Below are 26,953 nucleotides of genomic sequence, written 5' to 3'. Positions count from 1 at the left end.
AAAAAAGAAACAAACAAAAAACACAAAGAGTGAATAAGACGAGGAAAGATTCAAGACTTTACTTGAAAAAATTACGAGGGTGAACAACGTACATTAAGTTAACACAGCCGAGGATAAAGACTACATGGAGGCAAAATGGAGTGTCATAGAAAATAACAACGGTGAGTCTCTCTTTCACACACATACACACACACTCATCACTGAGAACATTGAAAGGCCCAAGAGGCTTTAAAAGGACACAAGAGCTAAACATATCCCAACAACCCATACTTTTTTCTTTTTCTTTTTGCATTGTGCTCGTTTGGCTGTTTAAGGATTAGACACTTTTCTACAACATGGAACACAGGCACGGAGCCCAAATCCAATTTTGCATGTGGGCAAAATAATAATCCGGGTCACAAAAAAAAAAAAAAAACCTAAGAGCAGAGAGGGGAATCTTTTTCTACAGATGAACGGAGCTTTCATCATCCTCATTTAGTTTGACTTTTCAGCACCTGCTACAATAAGCTGCTGAAATGGCCTAAAAAAACAAGTCAATCGTTGACCAATGATTTCCAGTCAGCATGGACTGATGGGAGTTTGTGGAGTAACAGCACCACCTGCTGGTTACATCAGAGAACAGGCGCCCTCTCATACAGCACGTGTCCGCTCTTTCCTGCGCTTAAAGTGTTAAAACTGTTAGTTCTCTCCGGTGTACAAAATATGTCATATTTTATACGTCATATCAACGAGCCGATGTGTCCAATGTAACTAAAGGAACGCATCAGGTCAGCATCATTTTACAGGACACGTGTTTTGGCGACACACGACAGCACGACGGCTTCTTCAGCAGAGAAACCACGACTCAATCTATTTGGCTAAGTTTACCAAATTCCCTGAAAATAGGTCCATTTAGAACACTTAAAATCAAATGAGTAAAAATTAAACCTGGGCAGCGTGATGTAGAGACTTCTGAAATTTAGCGTCCTCACAGGCAACGTACGAGCACGAGAAACGCATTTTTCAGCCGTATCTCACCTTGGTACAGCATTTATTACCTCAAGTAGACCTGTGATTTTGTTGCCTTATCAATTGATTAAGCCAAAAAAAACACTAAAATTAAAAATAAACAAATGAAAAATAACCCACAAAAACAACACAGTATTTGTCCATCAATATTTGGAGATAATTAAAATTTCTAATGAAAAGAGTGAACGAAAAAGATCTGAAATGTCAGTGACGACTAAATAAAAGAACTAATACAGTCGTGTAAATGTTGTGCCAAGGTGAAATACGTGGTTCTTAAAGTATTAATTTGGTTTGCTCAATATTCCCTTTATCGTAAAAAAAATAAATCATAAATACAGCGACAGTCACCAACAGGCCACCAATTAATAAACAGTCATCACAACAGCACACAATTTGAGAAAACTGCGTCAGGTTAACTTCAGACTGGGCTTACCAGCTTCTCTGCTTTCACCACATCCTGTTTGCCTTCACCTCGGAAGCTAAAGGGCCTCTTCTGTCTGACATTTCTCAAATGATTCCCTCAGTTTTCCCAAACAGGACCACAAGTGTGTTTGGGGGGGGGGGACCTGAGACTCACAAGATCACATTATTGTTAACAGATTCCGAACTAAACACCAGCAGGATGTTCTGTCAAGGCTTGTAGCCTCTCAAAAATCCCTCGTTCTCTTTAAACGGGAAAGTCTGAAGAATCTTACACTCAGTTAACTCGTCAGTCAACAGGACAAAAGAGAAAAACAAGCTTTAAATGTTATCCTGCAGCTACAGGTGAGATCTGATGCTACATCACACCGCGCCGCATCCAGATATCAGCTGTGCCTCCACATCTGGCTGTTAAGAGAAATAATGGCTGCAGTCACAGCCAGAGGTTCTGTAGTGATGCTTAAAGGCGTGAAATGAATATCATTAAATAAGGCCACGTCTACAACAATTACAACACATACAGTACAAATGAAATAGGACGTTGGTTCAGGGTGTTTTTGAAAATACAAATGGAGTGCAATTTCTCTCAAAAGGCACAGTCTGGCATCAGTTGGCACGTTCCAGCTCGGTTCGGTTCGGTTCAGTTCAGTTCAGTTTAGTTCAGTTCTGGGACTTGACGTGGTTCCGGGCCGGTCTGGACCGGTTTGGAGCAGTTTATTTCTGTTGCTGCTGCCTGAGGCTCTCCAGCAGGATACACTTGTGGGCGGGATCGAGCACCCCGGCCTCCTCCAGGTCCTCCTCAGTGATGTCACTGGAAACAGGAAATGACAAATGTCTAAACTGAAGGTTTTTCGAGGGACACCCGGCGTTTTCAGGACAGATAGCGTGTGGACTGAATGATTCGGAGCAAGTTGATTGGTGAAATAAAATAATATCAGCACGCCTCAGCTGAAAACATCACAAGCTTAAAACTCAGGCCTTGAGGAGCTCACACCACCTGCACTAAATCTGCAGAATTTCCTGCCAACTCTCATGACTCACTTTATCATGTCCGTAACATTTCTTACATTTCAGTTGACCATCGCATTTACCAAAGCAGAGCAGTCTAAATTTGAGCTTATAACTATGTACCTGAGGAACTCCAGATCGTCCCAGCCGTTGTGTAGAAGGCCCTGCTCATACCTCTCCAGGCCCAGTCTCTGCAGCCACTCCCCAACTGAAGACTCCCCCACAGACAAAGACGAACTACTGCTGCCCCAGAGAGCCTTGAGTGGAGAAATGCATTGCAGCGTCAGCGTAAAATTATCTATTTATTTTCCCAACAATGAGGTACTGAAACTAAAAGAAGAAACCCAGATCCTGTGGCGGAAACGTAAGATGTTATGAAAGTCTGTATTTGTAAGGAAGTGTTAAAAACTGATGTGGGTTGAAAGAAAATACCAGAAACATTAAAAAAATAAATAAATAAATAAAATCTGCCAAATCAGTAAAAAATCCCAGTACATAAAAAAAAGTACAGCTGATTTATCCACTGCAGTGAATTCATGTTTTACCTCCTCTGGCATGTCCTCGGCGATACTTTCTGTGATGGGGTTTCTGGGTGGGAAGGTGCGGCAGGCATCCAGGCCTAAACCCATCGGTTGCCCTCGCAGAGGTGGTGCCGAAGGAGCACGAGGAGGCTGTCCGGTAAACTCACTCTCACTCAGTGTCTTTGCCATCTGCAGCACAGAGCACGACTGGTCATCCAACGCCCCCGCGCCCCCCGATCCGACTCCTCCCCGCCTAAAGCCGTCTCCGTGGGCAAGTGGGCCACCAGGGCCGGCTGGTGGGATCCTAACCTCAGCCAGGTCGGGGTAAAGAGGACGGGGTTTACTGAAAGGAGCCTCCGAAACCATCTCCAGGGCCCCTTTAGGGAGGGGAGGAGGAGGGAAGTCAGGAGGGGGTCGATTCAGAGTGCTTCCAACTGTTCCTGTGACACCTCCTCCCCCCATACCAGCACCTCCATCGTCCTCTGAGGAGCCCTCCTCGCTAATGCCACGGGCTGAGTGTCCCGCTAAAGGCCGGCGCGGGTGAGGGGGCACTGAGGCTGCAGACAAGGGTTTTGTCCGAGCCCCAGCTGAGGGAGGGGGGGCTTTGGCTGAGGGGGGGTTTGCAGCAGTATTAGGTGGGAGGAGCTCAGCTGCAGCTGATTGGTTGGGAACTCCCTCCAGAATATAGTAGGCCGGATTATTGTAGCTGTTCTTGCAGATAGATGAATCCCCGTCTGAGGTGTCCTGTTTGGGTCTTCTCAACATAGACAAAAAAATATAACAAATGGTTTCAGACTTTATCATGTCCAATAATCTCCCCATAACGAAAAAAAAAAAACATGTCAGCACAGTGTTCGTACCTTGCAGCAGTTTCCTCCTTGCTGCTCCTTTCTCCCTCTTCACTGACCTTTCCCAGCTCTCCGAGCTGTTTTCGAACCACAGACGTCCTGCGACAAAACACATCATAACAAGTTAACATGTGGAGCAACAGAGAGAATCACAGTGTTGTGTGGGCATCAATGACATGACAAAATGAGACAGTTTAAGACACGAATGTGTGAATTCATTATCCTGAACCCAGCTGAAATCATTATTTTCCAGATATTCAAATGTGGTCTTAAAACACTTTTGCAGTATCTGCCTCATGTTACCTTCATTTACTGGTTGTACGCATCATTTGTAGAGTAAGTTCTCATGAAACTAAACCGTCATCACTAAGCTAACTTGTTCCAACATGACCTCCAGTGCAGCTCATCGGCTTGTAGTTTCCTTCCATCAACACAGGCCCATTTATCATGCCTGCAACATAACGATTATGATAACCATCTGTTGTCTTGTGTCTCCCACTGTTAGATTATCTGTAAGTGGTCATAATGCACTGGCTCACTGATGGATAAATATGCATAATCTCCTGTAAAGAATGTGTGCAGCTTTGGGAATTTTACAATAAAACAAAAGCGTACTGACTTCACATACTCGTGTCCCACTCTGGAAACCATTGTGGATTTCCCTTTGGGTCCGCCTGTCTCATCCTTGTCCACACTGATCCACTCTGAAACACGACAGTAAGAACACTTTTACAATCAAATCAGAGCCATTCGAGTCCTTGGTTAAAAATGCATCAGCTGAACAATTCATGTCTGCCGATTAATAAAGCTTACAAGTCCTTAATTTAGATTTCCTTTCGTTTGGCTACTTGTGTGCTTTTTGTTTTTGTTTACACTCCTATTCAAGCTCCTCGTCCACCTCACAGTATTGCATTACCATACAGCCGCTCCCTGGTTCCCATCCTTTCAGAAGGGACTCTGACCCTCATGGACCCCCGGATATTTCCTGTTTCTTCACCTCGGTGGGACAGGTATGTGTGGAACTGTTGTGCTGTGCTGCCAATCATTGACTTAAGTGCCAACACACACTCTCCTGATGGGGGAAAAACAGACAAACACACACCGCTGGTTGTCAGACCATAAAAATAAATGATCCCTTTGTTGATATCATACAAAAGCAGTCTCTCTATACCATAGGACTCATATCCATCCACTGATTTCACTGTTAGTAGCAGATGTTGGTCCTGCAGGTACTCGATATCTGAGAGCAGAGGTTTGAGTGTTGTTAACTGCTTGTTGGACCAGCCCACACGCAGAAAGTTGACGTTGTCGCTGTTCTGACTGTCGTTCTCGTAACTCTTCTTAAACTCTAGAAGAAGAAAAAATACGACAGCGACAGAGAAATGCAGGGAAGAGAAGATAGCGGGAGGGGCGAGGGGGACAAAGAGGGAAGGAAAGAAGGAGGGAGATGTTTCTATCACATTTCATTCAAAAGTACAGGAGGGGGGCATGCAACACAGGTCAAAAATGGAGTCTCGCTTTAAGGTATACTGACTGACTGAGGTGAGGAGGGTCAGAGGGAGATGGATGTAAACACAAGAGGGAAACTCAGTTTTATTACAAGAACGCTGTGTTATAGGAAGTATGTTTGCACTTTGATTCCTGGTGGATCACATGACACTGAGTCACTGCAGCCGAGCAGGTCGGTTCGTCTCACCTTCCAGACAGGTAGAGTAGAATTCAATAAAGAATTTGGTCCTGCTCGCCGTCTTCACTATGGCCTCGATGCTTTCGAACTCAATGTAAGCCTGCTCCGAAGACTTCGGAAGACCTACATGTTAAAAAAAAAAAAAAAATGTATGCATGTTAAGAGGAGGGAATGGAGCTGGAGGAAGATAGAAGAGGCGAAAGAGGGACGGAAAGACCTGAAAGGGTGGCACAAGCTTCAAAGTATCAAGGGAAGATATCAAGCCAGCAGCTTTTAAATGTGACATTTTGTTCAATGAAAGAAGAAGACAGAGGGAGCGAGCCAGAAACACACAAGTTTGTGACTGTAAGCAGATTAAACATTGTGCAATTAACTGTCATCAATTAGAACAGCATGGTTATCCCAAGACGTCATTAACAGAGGAGAACGAGGGAGGGGAGTCAAAGTCAGAGAGAGCCGAAGGAGGAAATGAATATAAAAAAGGTTTTCTCAATGAGTTAATATTCTTTTTAATACCTTTTTTGGAGACAAACTGGGAGGTCACTCCAACCTCAAACGTAGCGAACACAGGGGAATGATCACTGGTCACTATGTCATCTGTGCAGCCTGGCAGCAGAAGAGCATTTACCTCAGTTAACTCACGGGGTAAATGACTTTCCAAACATATATTCACAGAATCATGACCGTGATGCGGTTGTGACGTTAACCACTAAATCTCGATTCTAAAAATGCCAAAAAAGACCTCCGTCTCACCGTAGGAGTTGGAGACGATGTGTGTTTCTGGGTATGACTTCCACAGGATCCTGTCACACCAGGATGGAACATTAGTCCTCATCTGGGACAGACAGAGAAGAAGAAGAAGAAGACAACAGAATAATCAACATGACTAATATAAGGAGGAAATACAAGTGGGTCGGTATTTGTTCAAAATGTCCGGGGTGGTGGTGTAAGTGTCTTGATGTTCAGGGTGGAAAACGCACCCCCGTGGCCTTCTGCTTCTGCCAGACGTACGTGTCCCTCGAGCCACGTTCATAACGGTAGGTGGGAGGGAATGAGATCTCTTCTTCCGCTGCAAGCAAAACAGATGCACATTCACCTCTGTGGAGTTTTTTTTTTTAGATCAACATTTTTCATTTCGCCTTCTGTAATGACACCCCCCTCCCTTTTTCTTTTCTCCCCAGCGGACACAGATTATTTGTGAAATAGGGTCTCGAATACTGACGAAAGCTACTCATCTCAGCCATCGGGTTGTATAGACAGCTGTGGGTGTAAAACTGCGGTGCACATAAGAGACGCAGTGTTACTTTTGATTCCCTTGAAAAGCTCGCACAAATAAAAGCACCAGCACCTTCATTTTGGTATTTTATGGCAAAAGTAATGTCTCCAAAGTCCGACTGAAATAAACAAACAGCTGAGCTGAGCTGAGCTTTTCTACTAAACTGCAGTCGTTCTTTCTCTGGGTGTTCTTGTCTTACAGTAAGCACAGGAAACCTGTGGTTTTGGTGAGCTATTCACGAAGCAGCAGAGCTAAGCAGGTGCTTTTGGGAAGTATGAGTCATCACTTCATCTGTATTCATTAGACCTCTGGAACTCTATTTCGAGGGAGAGAGGCTTCTGTTAATGTTGACATTCAGCTAATCTTAAATATTACTTCCCTACAGCTAAATAAGTCCTTGCCCAAACTCATGAACATCTTCTTGAGCACAGGGAGAGGAAGTACCCACTTCTGGCCAAGGCATACTAACCAAAGCGTAAAAAGACTTTATTCTTCTCCCGCTCCAGGTTTAGCTGGTCCACTTTTAGCAGGGGCTCAAATTCCTTCCTGTTAATGTAGTTTAAAATTTCCTACACGGACAGAGACAAAAGACAAAGGCTCAGGAAAACTCTGTTTTAACTAAATTAGCCGTGTTGCACAGTTTTGAGTTTGTTCTGCATCACCTGTATATCCATATCCAGCCTGTAGTTGAGGTCTCCCAGCCAGAATAGGTGTGTGAAGCGCAGTGAAATGTCAAAGGAGCTCAGCTGTTTGTCTCCTAAAGACAGGAGCCGCAGGATATCAAGGTAGTTCTGGTTCCTCCTGAAGGGGGCAAAGGTTGGATGCATGATAAGCAATAAGGGACTAAAGAAAAAACTAAATAGTAAAAATGGAGTTAAATTAGTTAAATAAAAAAAAAAAAAAAAAAAAAAAAAAAAAAAAACAACAACAGAGAAATCCCTGCCATCAGCAAATCCCCTACAAAAGCTGTTTTTCCACCAAAAAGTACCCATAACTTTTAGCCCTGGTGCCCTTTTTCAAACAGCTAAAACAATGAATTTGGTAAAGTCTATAGCAACATCTGTTTTTGCATGAAAGCAAACAACAAACTGCTCCACGCCATTCCAGCAGGTGGTGGTAAAAACTGTGACTCCGTATGATGTGACAAACAGCAGTGAGCTAGGAGGAGGTTGCTGGTTTACGGCTTTGAAAAGGAAGTTACTGAGTTAATGACAGAAACAGCAACTGATTTTTACAAACTCTTGCAAAGACAGACTGAAATGAAATTAAACAAAATGAAACCTCAGCAAAAAATTCTTTAACCCTCAGAAATGTATGGACTTTTACAGATTCCTTGGAGCTTAATTCATGCCCTGGAATGCAGTTTAATGGCACCAAGTAGCTTAGAAGGTTCCTGGTTCCTTTGGAAAGTACCTGTGGTGGAAGTGTGGATGTTATCTATATATATTTTTAGGTGGGACTGTAACAGGTACCTGGCAATCTTCTCATTCCCTGATGTCAAGTGACAGTTCACAAAGCCAAACGATGTTCCGTTGAACATGAAAGACACTCCCACTGCTCCTTTGTTACCTAGACAACGATCAAAATAAACATCCAAACTAAATATGCCACAGTATTTGACTCATGGAAAGCATCTTTTATTAAAATAAAGCACGTGGATTCATTTTAGATGAAATAAAAAAAATGATGAAGACTTTACATAATAAGTACCAGCAATCTTCTTATAGGTTCATGTCACAAGACAAACAATAATAAAATCATGATAAACTACTTAATCAGCTGATTTGTAAGACAAAAATCCAGAGGGTGCTAACAGCTCAGTTTATTGCGTTATTTCCTCCCAGATTTTCACTTGGAAATAAAACATCTAAAGGAAGAATAAAGACTGAAAGCAGAGTGCTGCTGTTACCCAGCGTGTTGGCGATGCCCGTCTTGACACTGGACATCCCCACGTGGCTGATCCTGTTCTCGTGTTCAGGTTTCACTAACACAGCAATTTTGATGTTCCACAGAGTCTGCACTGCGATCTACAGACAGCAGACAGTGGGGAACCTGTAGTCATCAGTTCCTCATTCAGACCCACACAAAACAGTCCCACTTCACTTCAACTCAATTATTCCAACATCTTTTTTGTGACTTCAGTAGGTTTGGTAGGTGTGAGTGAGCGCAGATGACTCAATATAACAAGATAATCAAAGACCGTTACATGAAGCATTTGGGTCCCGTTTTATTTGTCACCTCATGCTTTCCTCACCGGCTTATAATCCAGCTCCGTCTGTTCTTTTAACATGGAACGCAGAGACTCCACCCACTCCCGCTCACACACCGAGTTCTCCTGGGTTCCAAACACATACAGGTCATGAGGGATGGTGACAGTCAACTCGTCTAGAGTCTTTCCGAGACCGCGACACAAAACCCACGAGGCCACAGATTTAGGTGCAGGTACTGAGCCTGAAGACAAAAACACAAAAAAATGTGTCTGTTAAATAAAAAAAAAACAAAAAAAAAAAACACCAAATTCTTCTGAAGGTGGTGTTACAAGATGTGTCTTTGTGTCTAACCCATATTCCAGGAACCTATGAAGATGGAAATCATGTCTGGCTCGTCCTGGTTGGAATGTTTGTTCTTCATCAGCTGCAGCAGCTGACAAAATGCCTCCCGCTTCTGAAAAAACACACACACACACACACAAACCAGCGAGTGGAAGTTGATATAGATTAGAATTTTTTTTTAAATGCATTTACTGTTCATGTTTCTTAAAATCTTTCAGGTGGAGTAACTGTAAAAGATGATTTCATGTGCCTCAAAATCAGTATGTTCGAGAGAGTCTGAGAGAGTGCAAGTACATGCCTTGGCACTAGCAAAGATGAAGTCTTTCCTCTGACTCTTGTCCTTCTCCTTCTCAAACACAATGCCCAGTTTATTCTGCACTCGCTGAGACTTGATCAGCTGACGTACTGACAGACAGGAGGCAGACAGAGGGTTACAGAGAGCAGTTAAAGATAAATTAAAGGAAGAAAGGTTGAGCAACTGACTGAGAAAGCTTAACAAATACATGCAAACTTTTTGATTTGCGTACTGAAGCTCGGACAAAGTGTCTGATATATAAAACCTAATATATCTTTATACAAGAAACACTGAGCATCAGGTTAAAGTGTAAGAAAACTGTTTAACACAGAAAAGAACATTTTTAAAGGAACGAGAATTTCTGTTCACCGATTAACTGGGGATAAAACGGTTAACTCATCTCACAAAACTCACCTTTTGTGCGTGCGTCTAAAGAGTTTGAAGATGTCGTTCTTACTTTTATCATGTGTGAAGGTGGTCCAGTCCTCCTGGTTGTCCTTCACCTTCTTCATCACCACCAGCCTTCCTCCCTCCACATCCACAGACAGAGTGTACTTCTGACTCTTTCCTATCTTTGTCAGCTCAGCAAGATAAACGTCGAGCTTCACCTGTGACGAACCAAACAAATGTAACTACCAACACACACATGCATACAGACAATAAGATCACCTGTTGCCGTGGCACACCAAGCCAACGGGTCAGCTGTGGGGAACATTAGGAGCATCGATGAGCTTGTTTTTATTTCAGTGTGTCCCGCACCTTCAGCACTATCAGACCCTGTCAACGGTTTTTAGCCCATTCGTCATGCTGAACTCAGTCTGGCTTTGATTTTCTGTTCAGCAGGACGTAGATCGTATAGTTGGGAAAGTAATGTCAACTTTGTGGTGTGTTCAAATGCGATTGTTTTATTTTATTTTCTCAGACCAAGGCGATGTGAGGGGGCTTTTGGTCACTGCTGGCTCTTGATGTCAGTTTGGTGCATCATGGCGTTTAAGTTTCATGTGTCTCCAGAGGTGATGTCAGATAATATAATCTTCGGACCAGTAGGGGTCTCCCAAATCAGAGCAGAACTGTGAACGGTGTCACTCTCTATTGTTATCATTACATATATGATATCAATACAATACATCAATACAAATCAGAGCCAGTTAGGCTGGAATTTTGATGATTACAGAAAAAGCATCCTGAGTCTCTCTTCAGTTGTTTTAGAAAGAAGTTATCACATTTCTGTTCAGTCCATACTAAATGGGACTATGTGGACCTTTCTTACACCCAGAAACATCAGACTCTAGACTGCCCCAGAAGATTTGTCTGAGTGAACGTTTCTGTTCCTGTTCAACAGGAAACTGCTGAAAGAATGTCACCACAGAGGATGCAGACTGAGCTGACAGATAATATTCAAACCTGCTCATCTCTTCATCCCTCTTCGTATCACCTCCTTGCCCCACTTTGTGCACCCCATCACTGACCTAATTCTCATTCACATTCTTCTGACTGATCTTTTCGTCTCCCCTTTTCAACACAGCCTTCCACGTAAATATAACTCTACGATACTAATGCTATCGGCACATTTTAAAACAAACATGCAACAATCTTAAGGCATATCTTTTTGCTATTCTTGCTAACTTGAATGCTTCTTCTATGTCTGGACACCACAAATGATGAATATCATGACGTCACTGATGATTCAACAGGAAGCGCATTACAAGCATTCTTCTGGACTCAAATCAGACTAACTTCCTGGGTAAGAGAATACATAACATTACGGTTTAATTGTAATTTAGGCATCATACCAATAATATTTAAGAAAGGATTTACATTTCTCGCAAAAAGGTGCTTTTTTTTTTGCTTTTTTTTTTTACCGCTCTCTAAAGATTTAAAGGGTAACACATCATAGCAAGGTGAGGAGCTATGAAAACACAAATGAATTCCACGAGCGTGCATCTGAGTGGCTGGCGTGCGTGCAGAGGCTTGGCGTGTACCTCGAAGGCCTGCACAGGAATGGCTTTGCTGTGACGCATGGAAAGAGGTGGGGGGGAGCCCGGAGAGGACGCACTCATGTCCTGTAGAGCTTTCAGAGCCTGAGGGGACAAAGAGGAAGAGGGGGAGAGGCACATGGAGAAACAATTAAAACACAGAGTGAGAAGAGAAATGAAAGAGAATTAAGAGGGAGGCAAATGTATGTGGGGAAAAGAAGATACACGAATAGGATTTTCAACCTCAGTCTTTTGAGCGTCAGCAAGGAAAGGGTTTCCCATTTCCTGCGATGTGATCTAACGGGAGCAGAGAGGGTGGAGCCTGGACCGTCACATGTGTCCCAACATATAGCTTGATTGCACTAGAGGCTGTTTCCCCCTGAGCCGGCTAAAGCCCCTCCTTACAAATGATGTCAAATAAGAGCCAGAAGAGTCTAACTGTATTCAAAATTAAGGAGAAAAGCTCAATTTAATAAGTGAGGTTCACTGTACTCAAAAAATATCTGTGGCTTTTAATACTTTGCTGTGATAAACTACAGTTACACTACACCCCATGCAGCAAATTGAAATGATAAATCTCTCCAAATGTTAATTTTGGGGTACTTTTTAAAAATTTTCACAATAAAACTAACAACCACTTTGGTGTTGGAAAAATTCCCCTGAAATTTAGTCATTGGGACAACTCAGAGGGGTCAAGAACATTCCTCAGATACTGGTCTTCAACCATTATAGTAACACTTATTAAATAAGTAAATTAAACTGAAAGCCACAGAGCAGAACAAAGCTATAAAAATAGATCAAAGTGTTTTCAGATTTCAGTTCTGCGGTCTCAAACTAAACTAAGAAACGGCTACATTTGGAAGTCGAGGCCAGATCAGGAAGAGCACTGTTGGCTTATAGCCCCCCGTCCACCCCCCTCCTTCCCTTCTTCCCTCCCCATTTGGGTGTCTTACATGTGTTAAATGTAAACGCCTCAGAAGTGATAGCTTACAGTTGCGATTCCAGGCAACAATCTCAGAAGGTCCTCAAGACAAATGATCCATCAAACGGAACGGGTTATTTGACCAAATCAGCTCCATCTAACAGAGTGTATGTGTGTGTTTATGCGTGTGTGTGAACAGAAACAGAAAGGCAGCGAGAGAGAGAGGAAGAGGGAGGGTGGAGATCCTTCCATCCTTTTCGACCACAGCGGTTCACAGACACTAGTGACAATAGAGCATTAAATAGAAGGAGAACAAAAGTAACGTTGATCTCATGTTCTCAGTTCTCAGGCAAAGTGAACTCGTACGTTCTAATCTAGTAGCACCTTGAAAAATATTTGAAGTTAGGCGCTCGCTGCAAACCAGCACAGGAAAGGCTTTGGTGGAAAAACACCCTTTTTGTGAGGATTAAAGCCCAAACATGGTTGAATGTATGTGTCTCTACCTTCTTCTCTATCGAGGACAGCAGGTCTTTGAGAATTGCCAGCTTGGTCACTAAGTTCTCCAGCTCTTGGTCTCCACCCTGATTCACTGACTGATGGACAAAAACAAGGAAAAAAGAATAATGATTAGAATCCACGTTCAACTAGGATCCGTCTCGTCGAGGACGGGATGCAAGCGTGTGACATTTAAGAGGAGATCACACATTTTGGGAACTGCTCATCAGGAAATCTATGGACAAACAATACATTCCAGCTGCCTTGAAAATCATTTCAAGGATTAATAGTGCAAAATAGAAACCTGAAACCACTGGAGGAGCATTACAAAGATCATCATATGCCAAACAGACACAGACAAATTGTTTCAAGAACAGTACACATGACTGCAGTGTGACCAGTTCTGTCAGAGGGGTGCACTATGAAGTGGGATTAGTGAGGCATGTTGTGCCTAAAGTCAAGAGTTTTTGGGGTCACGAGGGCGACTCTCTTTTAACCTGGCTCGATCACCACGGTAACATAGATTAAACTGTCTGTAAGAAGCTCCATCCTTTCACCGATTCTTTTCCTAAATATAGCGGACAGCAAAATCGGACTAAAACGACTGAATCGACGTTATGTTGATACATGAACTAAACTAAATGAGTGACGATAAAGGAAAGCTGGACTGTGAGCCATAACTGGAATCAAAACAACAACTTCATTACTGCAAACTGCAAACTAAACCTTCATCTTAAAAGTCAGTCAGTTTATTCAGAGAGGAATCAAATGTTGGTACATTTACTGCCAAATTTAAAAATAATACAAGGCTGATTCAGTTCCATCTATGCAGCACTTTATCAGGCAAACAGGATTTTAACTTGACTAACCACAAAGTGTGGGGTTAACGCCTTGTGACGTCGAGCAGAGGAAATACGTTATCTATGCCCACCTGCTGAGCTGTGAGTTCAGCTATTCTATGAGCTTTGCACTAACAGTGAGACAAATGGAAGGGCTTATTCAGTCTTATTCAACGCAGTGCAGAGCGAATGGCACAGTTCTTTTTGTGCTGATGACGCATCAAACGACCCATAAAATCCCCCTTTTTAAGCGAGCGCCTACAGAACCTCAAAAGGAAAGCCTGCGCTTACATTGAAAGTGAACTTCTTATTAAATTCCTGTGCCCCATTCTTACAGGTAGTTCTGTTTAGAAGAAGCTTTACTATGATACACAGCTCAAGCAGGAGTGGTTACTTGTTACTTAAGCATGTAATCTCATATACACCACCATCTGTAAGATCTCATTAAGCCTGTGTGAAACATACAAGATTTACATTTGAAATACTGCACCTCAAGGACTAAATGTGCGCCAAAGGTTTCAAAGAGTATTTGTTACATGAAAGTGAGGAAAAATGGGCCAACAAATAACTGCATGGATCAGCTGTTGAACATCTTCTGAGCATGAACACACAAAGGCAAAGATGCTCACCTGTTGGATCATCTTAGAGACCATGAAAGCACTCTGCTGATCAAAGACTTTAGACAGGATCTCCAGACCAGACAGAACCTTATCCACCTCCCTGTTTGAGAAAACAAAGACTTTGAGATGAACAACTTACTGGTCTTTCTTCGTTAAGCCACAAATTTCTCTTTGTTTCGACCCATCTATAGGGAAACGTCTTCTTTATATTGTTGTACAATGAATCAAAAAGTATGAGCGACCATATAAATGCGTTTGTTTCTTTTTAAATTCAAGTCTGTTTTTTGTTGCTTATCTCAATATTTGAATGGGAAACATGTGCCATTGTGACCAAAACAAGAGCTGAGTTGAGGAAGCAGGCAGTCCTGCGGGCTGAGGTGGGGTGAGGGTGGGGGGGGGTGGTCTGTCAGTATAGTGACATTCACAGATACAAAAGAAAAGCTTTGTATGTGAAATGTATGGATAATAGAGTGTGTGTCTGTGGAATATATGCGTCTACAGATGTGCTGGTGCGTGGAGCTCACCCATTTAGGCGTTTGCAAGAGGCCACCAGTGTCTTGTTGAGATGAGGCAGGGAGGAGGCTCCCTGTTTGACTGCCTCAAGGTCCAACGCGTAGCTGCCCTTCAGGTACTCATGGGAGATGGTGCTCAGACCATTAGCCGCAGGAGCGCTAAAACAAATCCAATTCAAGTCAAGTGATCACTTATAAGCACCATTCCACAACATAAGTATAACGATTAAAGATGAGATAAAAGATACCTTGGCACATGATATTGTCTGCTATTTGTCTCTTCTTTTGTTGTGTGTCGTTTACTCGCTCTTTTGTACACGTTTCATGTCGTTACCGATATTAATCGCGCATTAAAGTTAATACGTTTGTGTGTGCGTGTTTATAAAACTGCAGCCAACTCATGGTGATTGGTATGTGAACAGGCAGTGCCACCATCTCACAGCCAACACACTACTTTTCTGCAACTTGTGAACATTTGCATTCAATGGTGTCACAGCTTTGCGTTGGTTCCACATGACACTTTCTTCTGAGCTGCACTTTTAAGACGGTCTAATTGTTATTCTCTTGTGTAGCTTTATTTTTCTACCTGCTGTGTCGTCTCCTCAACACAATTTAATGGCCTACAAATGTGTTTGTCTCACATTACCACAAAACCACTAGAAATATTTCCTGTAACATATTTTCGAGCGTGCACATATTAAAAAAAAAAAAAAGGATTTTCGTGTTTTCCACTTCCTCTGCGCAATCGTGCATTTTCCTCTTCTCATTTCAATGATCTAGGAAAATGTTATGGCTCAAATATCGAGCGCAACAGCTGATTCCCATGTTTAATTTCATGCTTCACTCCATGGAAACCCGAGGACCACTGTGACTCAGAAAAGGCCTCAGTCTAATTCATTTCACAGGAGCACAAACACCTTTTTTTGGTAGCACCCCTGCTCGTTAGCTGCAGCTTTAAAAACTAAGAACAAGCTCTGAAGTGCTTTGCGGAGATGTTCAGTACAATTATATAATTATTCCAGATGATATTTGTAAGATTAAAGAAACCTGCGCATCCGATTGCTCATTATTAATCGACACATATTTGAGCTGCACACACAGACGGCAGCTTCCACTTCATTAAAATCATCTGTTGTCAGTGTGGTTTCCAGCAGGATGTGGCTTGCATTCTTTGTAAAGATCGAGGGGGAAATGTGTGTAGAGCAAAGGATGTTAACAAGAGTGAGCGTTTTCCAATTAATTTGAATGGGAAAAGGCACTTATGGTTCATAAGTTCATGTAAAAATAGTTACTGCAGGACACATTTCTTAGGATATTACAAAAATAAAGCGACAGACTCACATGTGCTTAACAATATTTTCTGCTTACTGACTAGATGTCATTTGTGTGAAACGACAACCTTCCGCTGTGTGCATTTGAAAAGAGGATGTCTGTGTGTCTGCGGCATGATAAACATGCTGTTGATGGTTAGGTCTTGCAGGTGGCTTGTGATTAGCGTTTGCATCCAAGTGCGAACAAGACACAATCAGAAGATCCATAATGTAGACTTTGTACCTTTCCGTGGGTGTGTCTGGTCCAGGAGACGTAGAGGTGGATGTAGTGCGAGGGGGGAGGGCCGGCTTCTCATCTTCTCCATCTACCAATAACAAGAAAACGAGTTATGGTGTGACATAAAGGATATCTCAGTGGCTGCGGCTCTGCTCGTGTGAGCTACCTGAATAGTCCCTGTCGTCAGTGAGAGCCGTCTCCTCTCTGTCCACAGGGTAAAGCAGGGTGCTGACCAGACCCTGGCTGGGCTGCAGGTACAGTGACACCAACTCTGGCAACGTCTTAAACCGCTTAGGCTGTACGCCCTGTGATGTCTGAGAGTGAGAGGAAGGAAGCCAAACAGAGAGGGATGTTATTTCCGACATGGAATGATCCAAATAATTGCATCCAAACTCCTCGGCTACATATAGTCATGTAGTTTGAATCTCTGGTGGCCCCTATTGTTCCATATTTCATGTTGTGTAAGCAGAAGCAGCCCAGTGGGCTAAATATAATTCAAACCAGGAAGAGCAGTTTTTATAAACACTGCTGGTAAAATATTTGGTTCCAGGAGGCTAAATTAGACGGGTTTTTTTTTTTTTCCCACAACATCTAAGGCCCAAAAATGATACAGCAATGAGAGAGACATCTGTGATGTGACAGCATGATCTGGAGCAACATGTTGTCGTGTGCGTGTCTGTGTGAGAGGCTGGCGGTGGAGGGGACTTCACAGCTGTTGGGCAAAAGACACAAAGACACCGCTGTGTGATTGTGTGTGCATGCGTGTGTGTGTGCGTGTGTGTGTGCCAGAGAAAGCCCTGAGCCAACAAAAGCATCCCTGCCCGCCAGCTGTTGCTGAAGCACGAGTGAGAGAGCGTGCGTCACTGCTGTACCTGTACAGCCAGAAATCCCTCCTCGTCTGGTAGGATTCTGTAGGTGTGGACATGCTTCTGAAACCTGTAGGGAAGAACAGGGACAGTGATGTCAGAGAAAGCAGAGAAAGAAAGAAAAAAAAGAGAGAAAGTTGGAGCAAATAGAGTTTAAAAATGTATTTTTTTAAATTAATTAATTAATTTTTTTTAAAAAAAGAGGGCAGGAGACATTAGGATTATCTAAGATAATTATTTGACTCCAGAAAAATTAACATTCCTTTCTGTAGTTGAGCTCAGTTGACAGTGTGTGTGTGTGTGAGTGTGTGTGTGTGTGTGTGTGTGTGGTGGGGGGGGTTAGCTGCAACAGAAAGCTTCCACCTGTCGCTGTCCATCGCCGTTGTGACTGTGTGCTTTATCCTTACAGTAGCGTGATACAGTAAAGCAGAACCCAGCGTTTATGAATCAAACAGTTAAAGTGACAGGAAACACCTTCATCTGTGATGTTAGGGTAAAAAAATAGATCAAAGAAAAGGAAAAACACGCCAGATGTGTACATTTTTATAACTGCACATATAAAGCGGATTGTAAATTGTGTTTCTGATTGGAACAGTGACTTTTCTTTCTCCCCCCCAATCAATCACAGATCAATACTGTGACATTGTGATTGCCCAGCTGTGACCATACGCCTGGAGCCACAAGCTGACGTGGAAAGATTAACCCGTCTGCGCTTCATGTCGGCTCAGCAGACCATTTGCCAAGCAAATGTCATGGTTTTTCGTCCGTTGGTGAAAACATGCATGTGTGTGTTCGCCTGTGTAGGTGTTGGGACGGCAGCCTATGCAAAATACTTGTGTAATGCTTCTGCTTCTGCCTCAGTGCCGTTTTTATTTACAACATGAGCATGAGTAAACAGAGGGAAGCATGAATCCATAATCAGGATTCATCCTGCTCCCACCGCTCGCCTCTTTTTTTCTGCCTTTTGTCTGACCTGAACCAAAACACGCAATATTAGAAATGTTACATCTGAGCAACAAACAAAACAACAGAAATAATAGGCTGAAATCAAACACGGCACTGTTAAACTTGAGACATCTGAATGGGCCAACACTGGTCATCACACCCAACACGTTTTCCGTTTGGCACTGGTGGAAAAATGGGTGGACCGACAGTTCACATGGGAATTGGCATGTCTGTTTTTCTCTTCCATTATTTAATATGGTGCCTAAGCTTCTTTTTTTTTCACAGCACTTAAGCCGTGTGAACCAGAGAAAACTGCTGGTTCTTTTATGATGTTTGAGGTCAAGAGCTGCAGCCTCCCCTCTCTGTCTGAGACATAAAAGACACAAGGATCGGAGCTCAGAGCCAAGCGAAATAAAAAAATTAAGCTTTTCAACAAACTTACTGCGAGTGTAATAAACAACTAAGCCAGCCAGAGTTAAACAGGCTGATACAAGTAGAAAAGTTACTTCTTTTTTTTTTGTTTAAACAACTCCCGTCCACTGCCACCAGGTTTACATAAGGTTCACATTGCGCCTCAGGCAGAGATCAGTTGTTGTGGTGGGATGGCATGTGGCTGTAGGAAAATTCTGACTCTATGCACTAAGGGCCATTAGGCTTTCTTTATAAAGGCAACGTGGCATGTATGTTCCATGTGCTCTGCTGAACTGCGTGGCCACATCACAGACCTCTTGTGTTGCTGCGCTGCTGCAGCACATTTACTGCCTGCTGACTGTTTCTGAAGGCAGCATGACCACAAGTTTTAGCTGACAGCTCCAAGAGTGAAGACATGAAGGTTGCCCTTAAGAATAGCCGTAGAGCACAGATTTGAACTCGCATCTTAAACAAATAACGTGGAACTAAGCTTCTAAAACACTGTGAACAGAAGTTACCACGTTGAGCTGATTGATATACAGACTGCATTCATCTGACTACTTCCAAACACCAACTCAGACCAACACTACAAGCTGAACAAATATTTACTCCCCTAAAACCAGCTCTTCGTGTAATCAACACAATGCATCCGAGGTCCCCTGGCAGAGATGCCATACCCCGCCACCACTGCTGTGTGCAGCGTGCACGTGGGAGTCGGCGCGTGCACGTTTTCCTGCTGGCAGCGGAATCTCTCCGCAGGTCTGTGGGGTAAATATTATTGTTCCAGGAGCCGGGGGAAGAAAGACGGAGGAAGAGAGCGAGATTTATTGTGGGACAGAGATACTGAAAGTCCACAGAGTGGTCAACAGTGGACAGCGTCCACACGTCCTCTTGTTGTCCTTCAAGTAACCATCCAAGCACTGAAGACCTGACAATGGCCAGCGAGCAGTTAACGTTAAAACTGGGCCTATATTTGTTGACAACACAAAGGGATCTTGTTTCTTTCCTCCGTATCTATTAGATGCCAATATAACTTTTCATTTCCAAAACTACAGCTACAGCACGGTAAGTTTCAGGTTGCAATGCACTTTATATTTTCAGATAAACCACAAAAAAACAAAGAGAATAAGGTCCAAGACTGTAGATACTTTTCTGTTAGATTTTGAAGAAATGTCTCTATTCAAGAACTGGAGCTGCAGCCTGAAAATAAAAAGGAATTACCGCTGGTGCGTTTGAATGTTTTGCATGAGAAAAGAAGAAAGAATTGTTGCCGGAGGAAGAATTTGGGATCCATCAGATCCCTCCTCATCACATTTCCAGCTTGAATAAGAATTGAAGCATCTAAAGCGCCCCATACATCTCCATCATCTTTAAGCCTTTCCCAAAACGTCACATTTTCTTCACACGGTGGCATTCGCATGGTGCACGGACAGAGCTTAAAGTTAAAGTGAAGCAGGATTCTAGTCACACATCGTTCTCGTGTGTAATAGAAATTTCAAGTCGAACATTGAATAAAAAGGATCAAATGATAAGACCGCATCACCAAGTTATTTCCTAAAGTGCACTGACCTACCAACTATTCATAAAAAAGGTATACAGTAGAAGAGAAAGCCACAAGGCCACACATGCACCTCTCACCTTGTTGGTAAGGAATGCTTTGACAGAAAAGCCTACATTTCAACCCCACACACAGTAACAGGGAGACAGCCTGAACCCTGACATGTTAAGACGCGCTGCAGTGATACCGAAGACCACAATCCTGACAGCAAAAATAGAAAACAATTCAATGACTCTGTAGCAGAGACATTTGTTAGGATGTCGTTTTGACTGCTGGTTTTGAAAGGATTTCCTTTCCATAGTTAATCGCACTGTTACAGCAAATTCCAGCATTCAGTATAAAACCCATTACTGACGTGAATCATCATTAGCACATAAATACAATCCTTTGTCCTTTACAGTCCCAAGTCGTAAGCTGCAACTGTTGATCTTTTTCATCACATTATCATATATATATATATATATATAAAAACAGGAAGACGGTCAAAGCGAATGCCTCCTTGAACAGCCTGTTTAAACTAAGCTTGTGTGCAGACACACAAAACAGAAATTTTCCAGACTGAACTGTACGCTAAGAGGAAGTGAAAGGCCTACAGACAGGATCCGGGGTCAGCTTCACGACAAAATTGGAAACACTTCCTAAACAAAGTTGTGCCTCCAGATGCCTTAAAAAGGAAGTTGCTGTACAAAAGTCACGAGGGCAAGCTCAGAAAGCCACGTACAGGGGAAAACACAAACAAAAAACTGTAAATGTAGCTTCATGAACGTAGGTCTAACGCACAGGAACGCTGACGTTAAAAAAAAAAACCAACAACAACTTGTGTCCTGGTGCCATGTGAGCGGCGCCTCTAAACTACATGACAACGACACGGCATCCCAGCTTTGTAAACCAGCAGGAGGTGCATCTAGTTTCTCTGTTGACATCGATCACAAGTGGCCATGAAGCTAAAAATCCGGCAAACCCCACTTTCTCATAACTCACTTCCTCTGAAGAGAGCCCGATGCCACAGTTTGCCACAGCAAATCAGAAACATCAGCTGCGCTGCAGTATGGAGAAAAGTTCTGTAGCTGCCAAAAATAGCAAACACAAGAGTGCGAGCGCTCAGTTTCTGAGCAACCGAAGGGCCCACGGCATTATTTTCATTTTTGATTAAACTGACCCTACGACAAAATCCCCGCCCGTGTGGTGGTTTCCACACAGTGGCAAACGCTACCATCTGTGTGCTTCTCTCCTCGTTCCATCTGCTCACAATCGGCAGCATTTTACTACCACAAACTTACCAAGAACGTTAACAAAATCCTCTTTTTCTGTCATCAAACACGACGAAGTGAAAGAGCGTCTGAAACATGGCGCGGTTGAAATCCATCTCGATTTTCTTACCATAAGAAAATGGCCACACACACACACACACACTCAGATAATTTGACCACAGCAGCTGTGCTTTCGGGTATGTTTACAAGTAAAACAATCAGTCAGAGAGAACTGAATATCTTTGTTTCCCCTCACGTTCACTCATGTCTCCGTCCGCTGCCGTGCAGTCGACTGAATACGGTGCCAGATCAGCTGACCTCTTTTTGCCAGGGTATCGTTTGTAACACGAGGTAAGGTACAGGCCTCTTTTTTTACAGAAAGATGTCTGGACAGCAAGTCTGTGGGAACTAGTCACAGGGGCGGGGTGTATAACCAGGCCAACACCGACGATCTGGCAGGTGTTTAGCACTGAAACCTAAGGGGTGCTTTAGAGAGACATGTGGTTTACATGTTCTTTTTAAAGGCTGAAACATAGGACATTTAAAACAGCATTTATCAGCAGGTAGCAGCTTCGTCTTGTTTGCGACAATAAATGAAAACGTTGACCGTGTGAATTTGAACAGCTGACCGTGTTGAATAATCAGGACTATAACCCACAATAATCTGATGGCGTCAAATACGTTATCTCGGATCTTCACTGAAAAATCTTAACACTTAAATTAAACACTAGAATGCTTGAAAATACTTTATTCATCCAAGCATCACTTATATAGGCCATAGTGGCATTTCAGCACCCAGGAAATTACACAGGAGGGTTTGAAATACATAAAATTCCATTCAACATCAGAGGACATAGTGTGAATAGCTGACCTGAATTTCCAGAACAACACACAGAGCCCGTGACTAAACCATTCAGTACCATTCAGTGATTGAAACCTCTGGTGACTCAGATTTGACTGGCAGGAAGTGCTCCTGCTGAACGCAGCAGCATGAGAAAAAGATGTGAAATAAGTCACTCGGCTAAGCAGGTTACCTTCTCCTCCTCGACCTCAAAGAGTGTTGTGAAAGCCTTGAGCCATACCTGTCCTCAAAAATCACGAGAACGGTAACATGTACAGAAAAACTGCTCCCACTTTGGCTCAAATTTGGATCCAATCCTCTTTCATGTAATAAATAGTTTGTGTCCCAATCACACCCGACTTTAGCCTGAAGCTTGGATTTCTAAGAGCGCTGAATAACAGCTGTATCATGAGCAAAGCACAACATTCAACAGCTGCTTTGCACACATCACGGTGCCGTTTAATGAAAAAGCTGCACTCAAGCTGTTGGTTTTTTTATGCAATCCACACAGAAAGGTATAAATAAACCTAGATAGTAACACTGAAGTCCAGATTCAGGTCAGAAAACGGCAGGAATCTATTGAGTCTAACTACAATCCTGCTCTATACTGCGATGAAATAATCGCAAAAAATGTGCCAGACAACATTTGGAGTCTGTCACTGGAGGGATCAAAGGTTATTTCTCTAAAAAAGGGACAGCAAATAGCAAAGGTGACTGAGCGTTTCATGTTACTTTGCTCCTTTTCCGCATCGGGCGGCCAAACTTTGGAGCAATACGCCGAAAAACTGCCCGCGACGCACGTTGCTGCTAAAGCCCACACAGGACACGTTCAAGCTAAGGTGAGGGAAACTCTTAAGCCACGAAGCAAAGTCCAAGATATGAAAGGTGAAAGTAGAGCGGAAGGGAGAGGTGGAAATAACCCTGGAAACAAATGATGCATGGATGTCAGGAATGTCATGACCCACTGAGTGCATCCAGGAATGAAAGAAAAATAAACGCAGTCACTACTGTTTGTCCTCAAAAGGCCGGAGGTCAAGTCGACGCCGGGACTACTGTACATTTTTCAAAAGTTTTCAGAGGGTAAGTGGCAGGGATGCATGACGAAAGCAGCAACATGACAGGCAGTCGACACTAGAAATGCTTTGTCATGCTTATACAATTCCTTTGAGGGCAATGTTGTCTCATTCTTGTCTAAAACAGGATCCAAGCTGCTCAACAGTCCTGAGTCTTCTTTGTAGTACCAGGTGAAAACATGGCAGCAACTGTGTGCGCGTGGTTTTTATACCATGATGGAAACAAAAGCTTTACAGGCCCCCCAACATGATGGCGACTTCCTGTAAACATGGGGACCAGATTGCAGTGCTCATAGGTACACAGGCGTTGAGGGAGATCGAGAAACAAACGTGTGCGTCAAAACAACAGAATCAATATCAATACGAAGTCGTATTTGTTGGTTTTAAATCAAGTTATTCAGATGGTGTTTATTCAGTTCATTCCTGTCCTATACACACACACGTTTTGTTTCTTATTCCCACCTTTACAAATAACACATTTTAGAGCCGCACTCACAACTGTGAAACCATAGTATTTTTGCCTCACTTTGCCATACTGTCAGAATCTCATACCGGCCCATGCGTACGCACTATTTGTGATTATTGGGCTCTCTAGCTTGAAAACAGTAAATATTAAATGATATTTTTCCATTGTGACTGAAGGTTTCACCTGTGGCGGCCATCGCTTGAAAGTTACAGAAAATGTTCGTAAAAGTCCGTATCGTGGCTCCATAAGTGCTTATCACATAGTGCAAGTGCACAGGTATAAGCACAGAGACTTGGGGTTAACCATCTGGAGATGGAGGTCAACATCAACACCAGCAGAGTGACTTGGCTTGTGTTGCTGTTGTGGCTTTTCATTTCCTGCATTTGTACAATCTGTTGCCTGTGCATATCTGTTTAGCTCGGTGTGGAAGCGCAAGCCATTTAGGTCATTATAGCTCAACATCCCTTTTCTGAGCCTCATTTCACTAACCTGGGTGGTTATCAGTGGCTAGCAACACTGGCAGCACTGTATAGTAAACCTTCATCTGATCATCAAGTGCTTTTTCTTTTCATGAGTTTGCCTGGTTTGCTGGCTGAATATGGAGGCAGACTGTGGCACAGTCTTCCTTGAGAAATGGAGGCTGGACGTTTCACCACTTACTTGAGCAAAGTGGATGTGAAGCCCTCCAAGTTCCTTCTAAAAAGACAAGCTTGAACTTCACTGAGGCGCAAATTACTGGCTTTCACGATGCGCTACAGCACATGGGAAGATATTGTGTGCGCAACTCCTGGGCTACCGCTTCGCCCATGGGAGACCTTTAAATGAAAACATCAGAGAGGCTTCACCAAGCCACAGAAGCTTTCATTTACCCCCACAGCCGTTCAGTTTAAGGCCGCTGCTCGCAGCCCGCAGGCTGATTGCAGCAGACTCCAGTAAAAAAAAAAAAAAACGGCGCTGAAGGCAACCACATCACACACAAGACAGACAGGGACAGCCCTAAAGTTGTGCCATGCTGGAGTTTCACTGCCGGGCAGACAGGCAGTTCCCTCTCTCCCACTCATTTCCCTCCAGGAGAAAGTAAACACTGGCTCACGCAGGCTTTAACTACAATTTGATCACGTCGGTTTCCAGTTTGCTGCACAAGAGTTTATGCAACTTATAAAAAGCCTAACTTTGCAGAACAGTAACGGACTGTGCTGTGCCTCCAACCCAAAAGCTCGAGACTCGCTACGTGTGCTGTGTATTAACTCAAAACACGGTTAAAGTTAAAGCAGAGGTAAACAAAGCAAGGTGAAGTTACTTACAGTACACACAACGCGTAAGCCCCGTTGACACTCTCGCTGTCCCGCACCAGAAAGCTGCCATCTCTCCCGGCTCGGGCAAGCAGCTCCTCGGCCGCCGCTCGACTCAGGTCCCGGTGATACCACATCGGCGGTGCGGGCCCCAACGGAGAAATCCCTCCACCTCCGCCTCCCCCGGCCATGGCCACAGCCCTTCAAACCGGGTTTAACTCGAGCTGCTTCCCGTCCTCTCCGAGAAACCTCCCAGCCCTCCTCCAGACAGGAGAAATACTCCAGCGAGAGAAGAGCGGAGAGCCAAAAGGAGCGGAGAAAAGTAAACGTTACTCCGACCGAGGCGCGAGACAACGACGGGACGGTTACAAGTTGATAATTGGTGAAGTTACTCTGTTTGCTGCTGTTCCTAAAAAAGGCGCACCACCCTCCTCTTTCGCTCCCCAGTCCCACGGAAATCAGGGTATGTAAATCCACACTGGAGACCGGGCAGCAACGGCGGGGACGAGCACAGTCAGCACTAGAGAAGTGTCCAAATGAAGAACTTCCTGTTGAACTTTCAAAATGAAACCGATCAGCGAAGAATTCCCACTAAAAGAGATTTTATTAGCATGATATACACGATGAAAAATTATTTCCTCTGGTGTTTCTCAATAGTTAGGTTAACCGAAAAGGAGGGCAGATGAATAAAGAAAATAAGGGTTAAACAGCAAAGGGAATCATTTGATAAATCAAGAGTATGTCAAGTAATACTTACTCATGTATGGGGAACATTTACCAGCCATTATTAATCTCACCTTCAGGAGCAATGTTTTTTCCATTATGTAGTGTGTGTGCAGTGGTTGGAAGTAACAAAATTTTTTTTTAAAATGTAATACTTCACGTTGTTAATTGTGGTTTGCAACCTTTTAACTTTTGACGTCTGACGTCATCAGCGTGTTGGCAGCGTCACGTTTCACTCCAGATGTTGTTAGGTTTCTAACAGCTCAAGCAGCTCCAGTGTAATTTTATTCCGCTAAACCTCTCACATGGTTTCATTTTAATAAGTCACACGATCAAATATCATTCAAAGAATTTTAAGATGATAAAAAACTTTTTTTTTCTTTCTAAAATAAAAAAAAAAAACTGATTTGGCTTTATTTTCCTTCTTACTCGTCGTCAGTCCTCTCAGGTCCCCTGACATTTGCTCTGGTGTCCATGTATAGACCTATAAAATTGCACAGTATATTGTGGAGTGTATAAAACTAGCCCCACCCCGAGATCCTGCAACTCACATGCTGCTTACTCATTGTTTCTGTCATGCTGATAATCTGATGATGTCATATATGATAAAATACCAGCCAGAGGAACCATGTCAGGGCTTTCACTTGAATACTGAATCACACTCTGCTGCTAATAGTATTCTTTACTTCGGCTGAGATTTACATGTAGGACTTTTGAATGTCTTGCGTGAGTGGATTTAAATACCTACTTTTGCTCAAGCTAAACTACATTATTCATGACATATTAATATTCATATTGCTTCTTCAGTGTTACATTCGCAAAATTATTTATGTAATTCTATCATTTTACAAAGTGCTATTACTATTATTAAGATGCAGGGAGAATTTTGTTGAATACTTACAAAATGTTTTTCAAGTTGCAATTTCACTCTGCATTTCTCAACTAAATCAGCTTTTCAGTGACTAAAAGCCAAGCTAAAAAGCTTTTTCTCACTCTATTGC

The 26,953-nt window shown here is 43.1% G+C and overlaps 1 protein-coding gene across 2 annotated transcripts; it reads right to left on the bottom strand.

Moving 5' to 3' along the window:
• Positions 1-44: 44 nt before the first annotated feature.
• Positions 45-25,781, bottom strand: inppl1a (inositol polyphosphate phosphatase-like 1a). Of its 2 annotated transcripts, none has more exons than XM_072392605.1 (27): positions 25,242-25,781; positions 17,400-17,463; positions 16,694-16,841; positions 16,534-16,615; positions 14,992-15,138; positions 14,477-14,567; positions 13,017-13,106; positions 11,598-11,696; positions 10,073-10,223; positions 9,619-9,725; positions 9,330-9,432; positions 9,023-9,219; positions 8,678-8,795; positions 8,241-8,337; positions 7,431-7,569; positions 7,238-7,337; positions 6,473-6,561; positions 6,246-6,327; positions 6,009-6,098; positions 5,502-5,615; positions 4,977-5,153; positions 4,722-4,877; positions 4,425-4,509; positions 3,818-3,904; positions 2,982-3,711; positions 2,560-2,693; positions 45-2,239 (listed from the first exon to the last, which is right to left on the bottom strand). In XM_072392605.1, the coding sequence occupies exons 1-27, from the start codon at positions 25,418-25,420 to the stop codon at positions 2,143-2,145; spliced, it is 3,753 nt and encodes a 1,250-aa protein (XP_072248706.1). In that variant the 5' UTR covers positions 25,421-25,781; the 3' UTR covers positions 45-2,142. The 2 variants fall into 2 exon arrangements, with proteins under 2 accessions (XP_072248706.1, XP_072248707.1); XM_072392606.1 differs by having other exon boundaries at positions 4,434-4,509.
• Between the last annotated feature and the right edge of the window lie 1,172 nt (positions 25,782-26,953).

The sequence above is a fragment of the Leuresthes tenuis genome, unplaced genomic scaffold (genome assembly GCF_036924035.1).
Source record: "Leuresthes tenuis unplaced genomic scaffold, fLeuTen1.0.hap1 SCAF_9, whole genome shotgun sequence".
NCBI lineage: Eukaryota > Metazoa > Chordata > Actinopteri > Atheriniformes > Atherinopsidae > Leuresthes > Leuresthes tenuis.
Note: the sequence above shows the minus strand (reverse complement) of the source record. Positions and strands in the feature narration are given on the sequence as shown.

Bases quoted from the DNA above. Each gene is read 5' to 3' on its own strand.
- inppl1a (XM_072392605.1), bottom strand. From the start codon at position 25,420: ATGGCCGGGGGAGGCGGAGGTGGAGGGATTTCTCCGTTGGGGCCCGCA. The intron at 10,224-11,597 runs GTACACGCCAAG...GGTTCGTCACAG, and splicing joins TTCCTGTGCAGGCCTTCGAG to GTGAAGCTCGACGTTTATCT. The intron at 5,616-6,008 runs GTATTAAAAAGA...TTTAACATGTAG, and splicing joins CCAGTTTGTCTCCAAAAAAG to GTCTTCCGAAGTCTTCGGAG.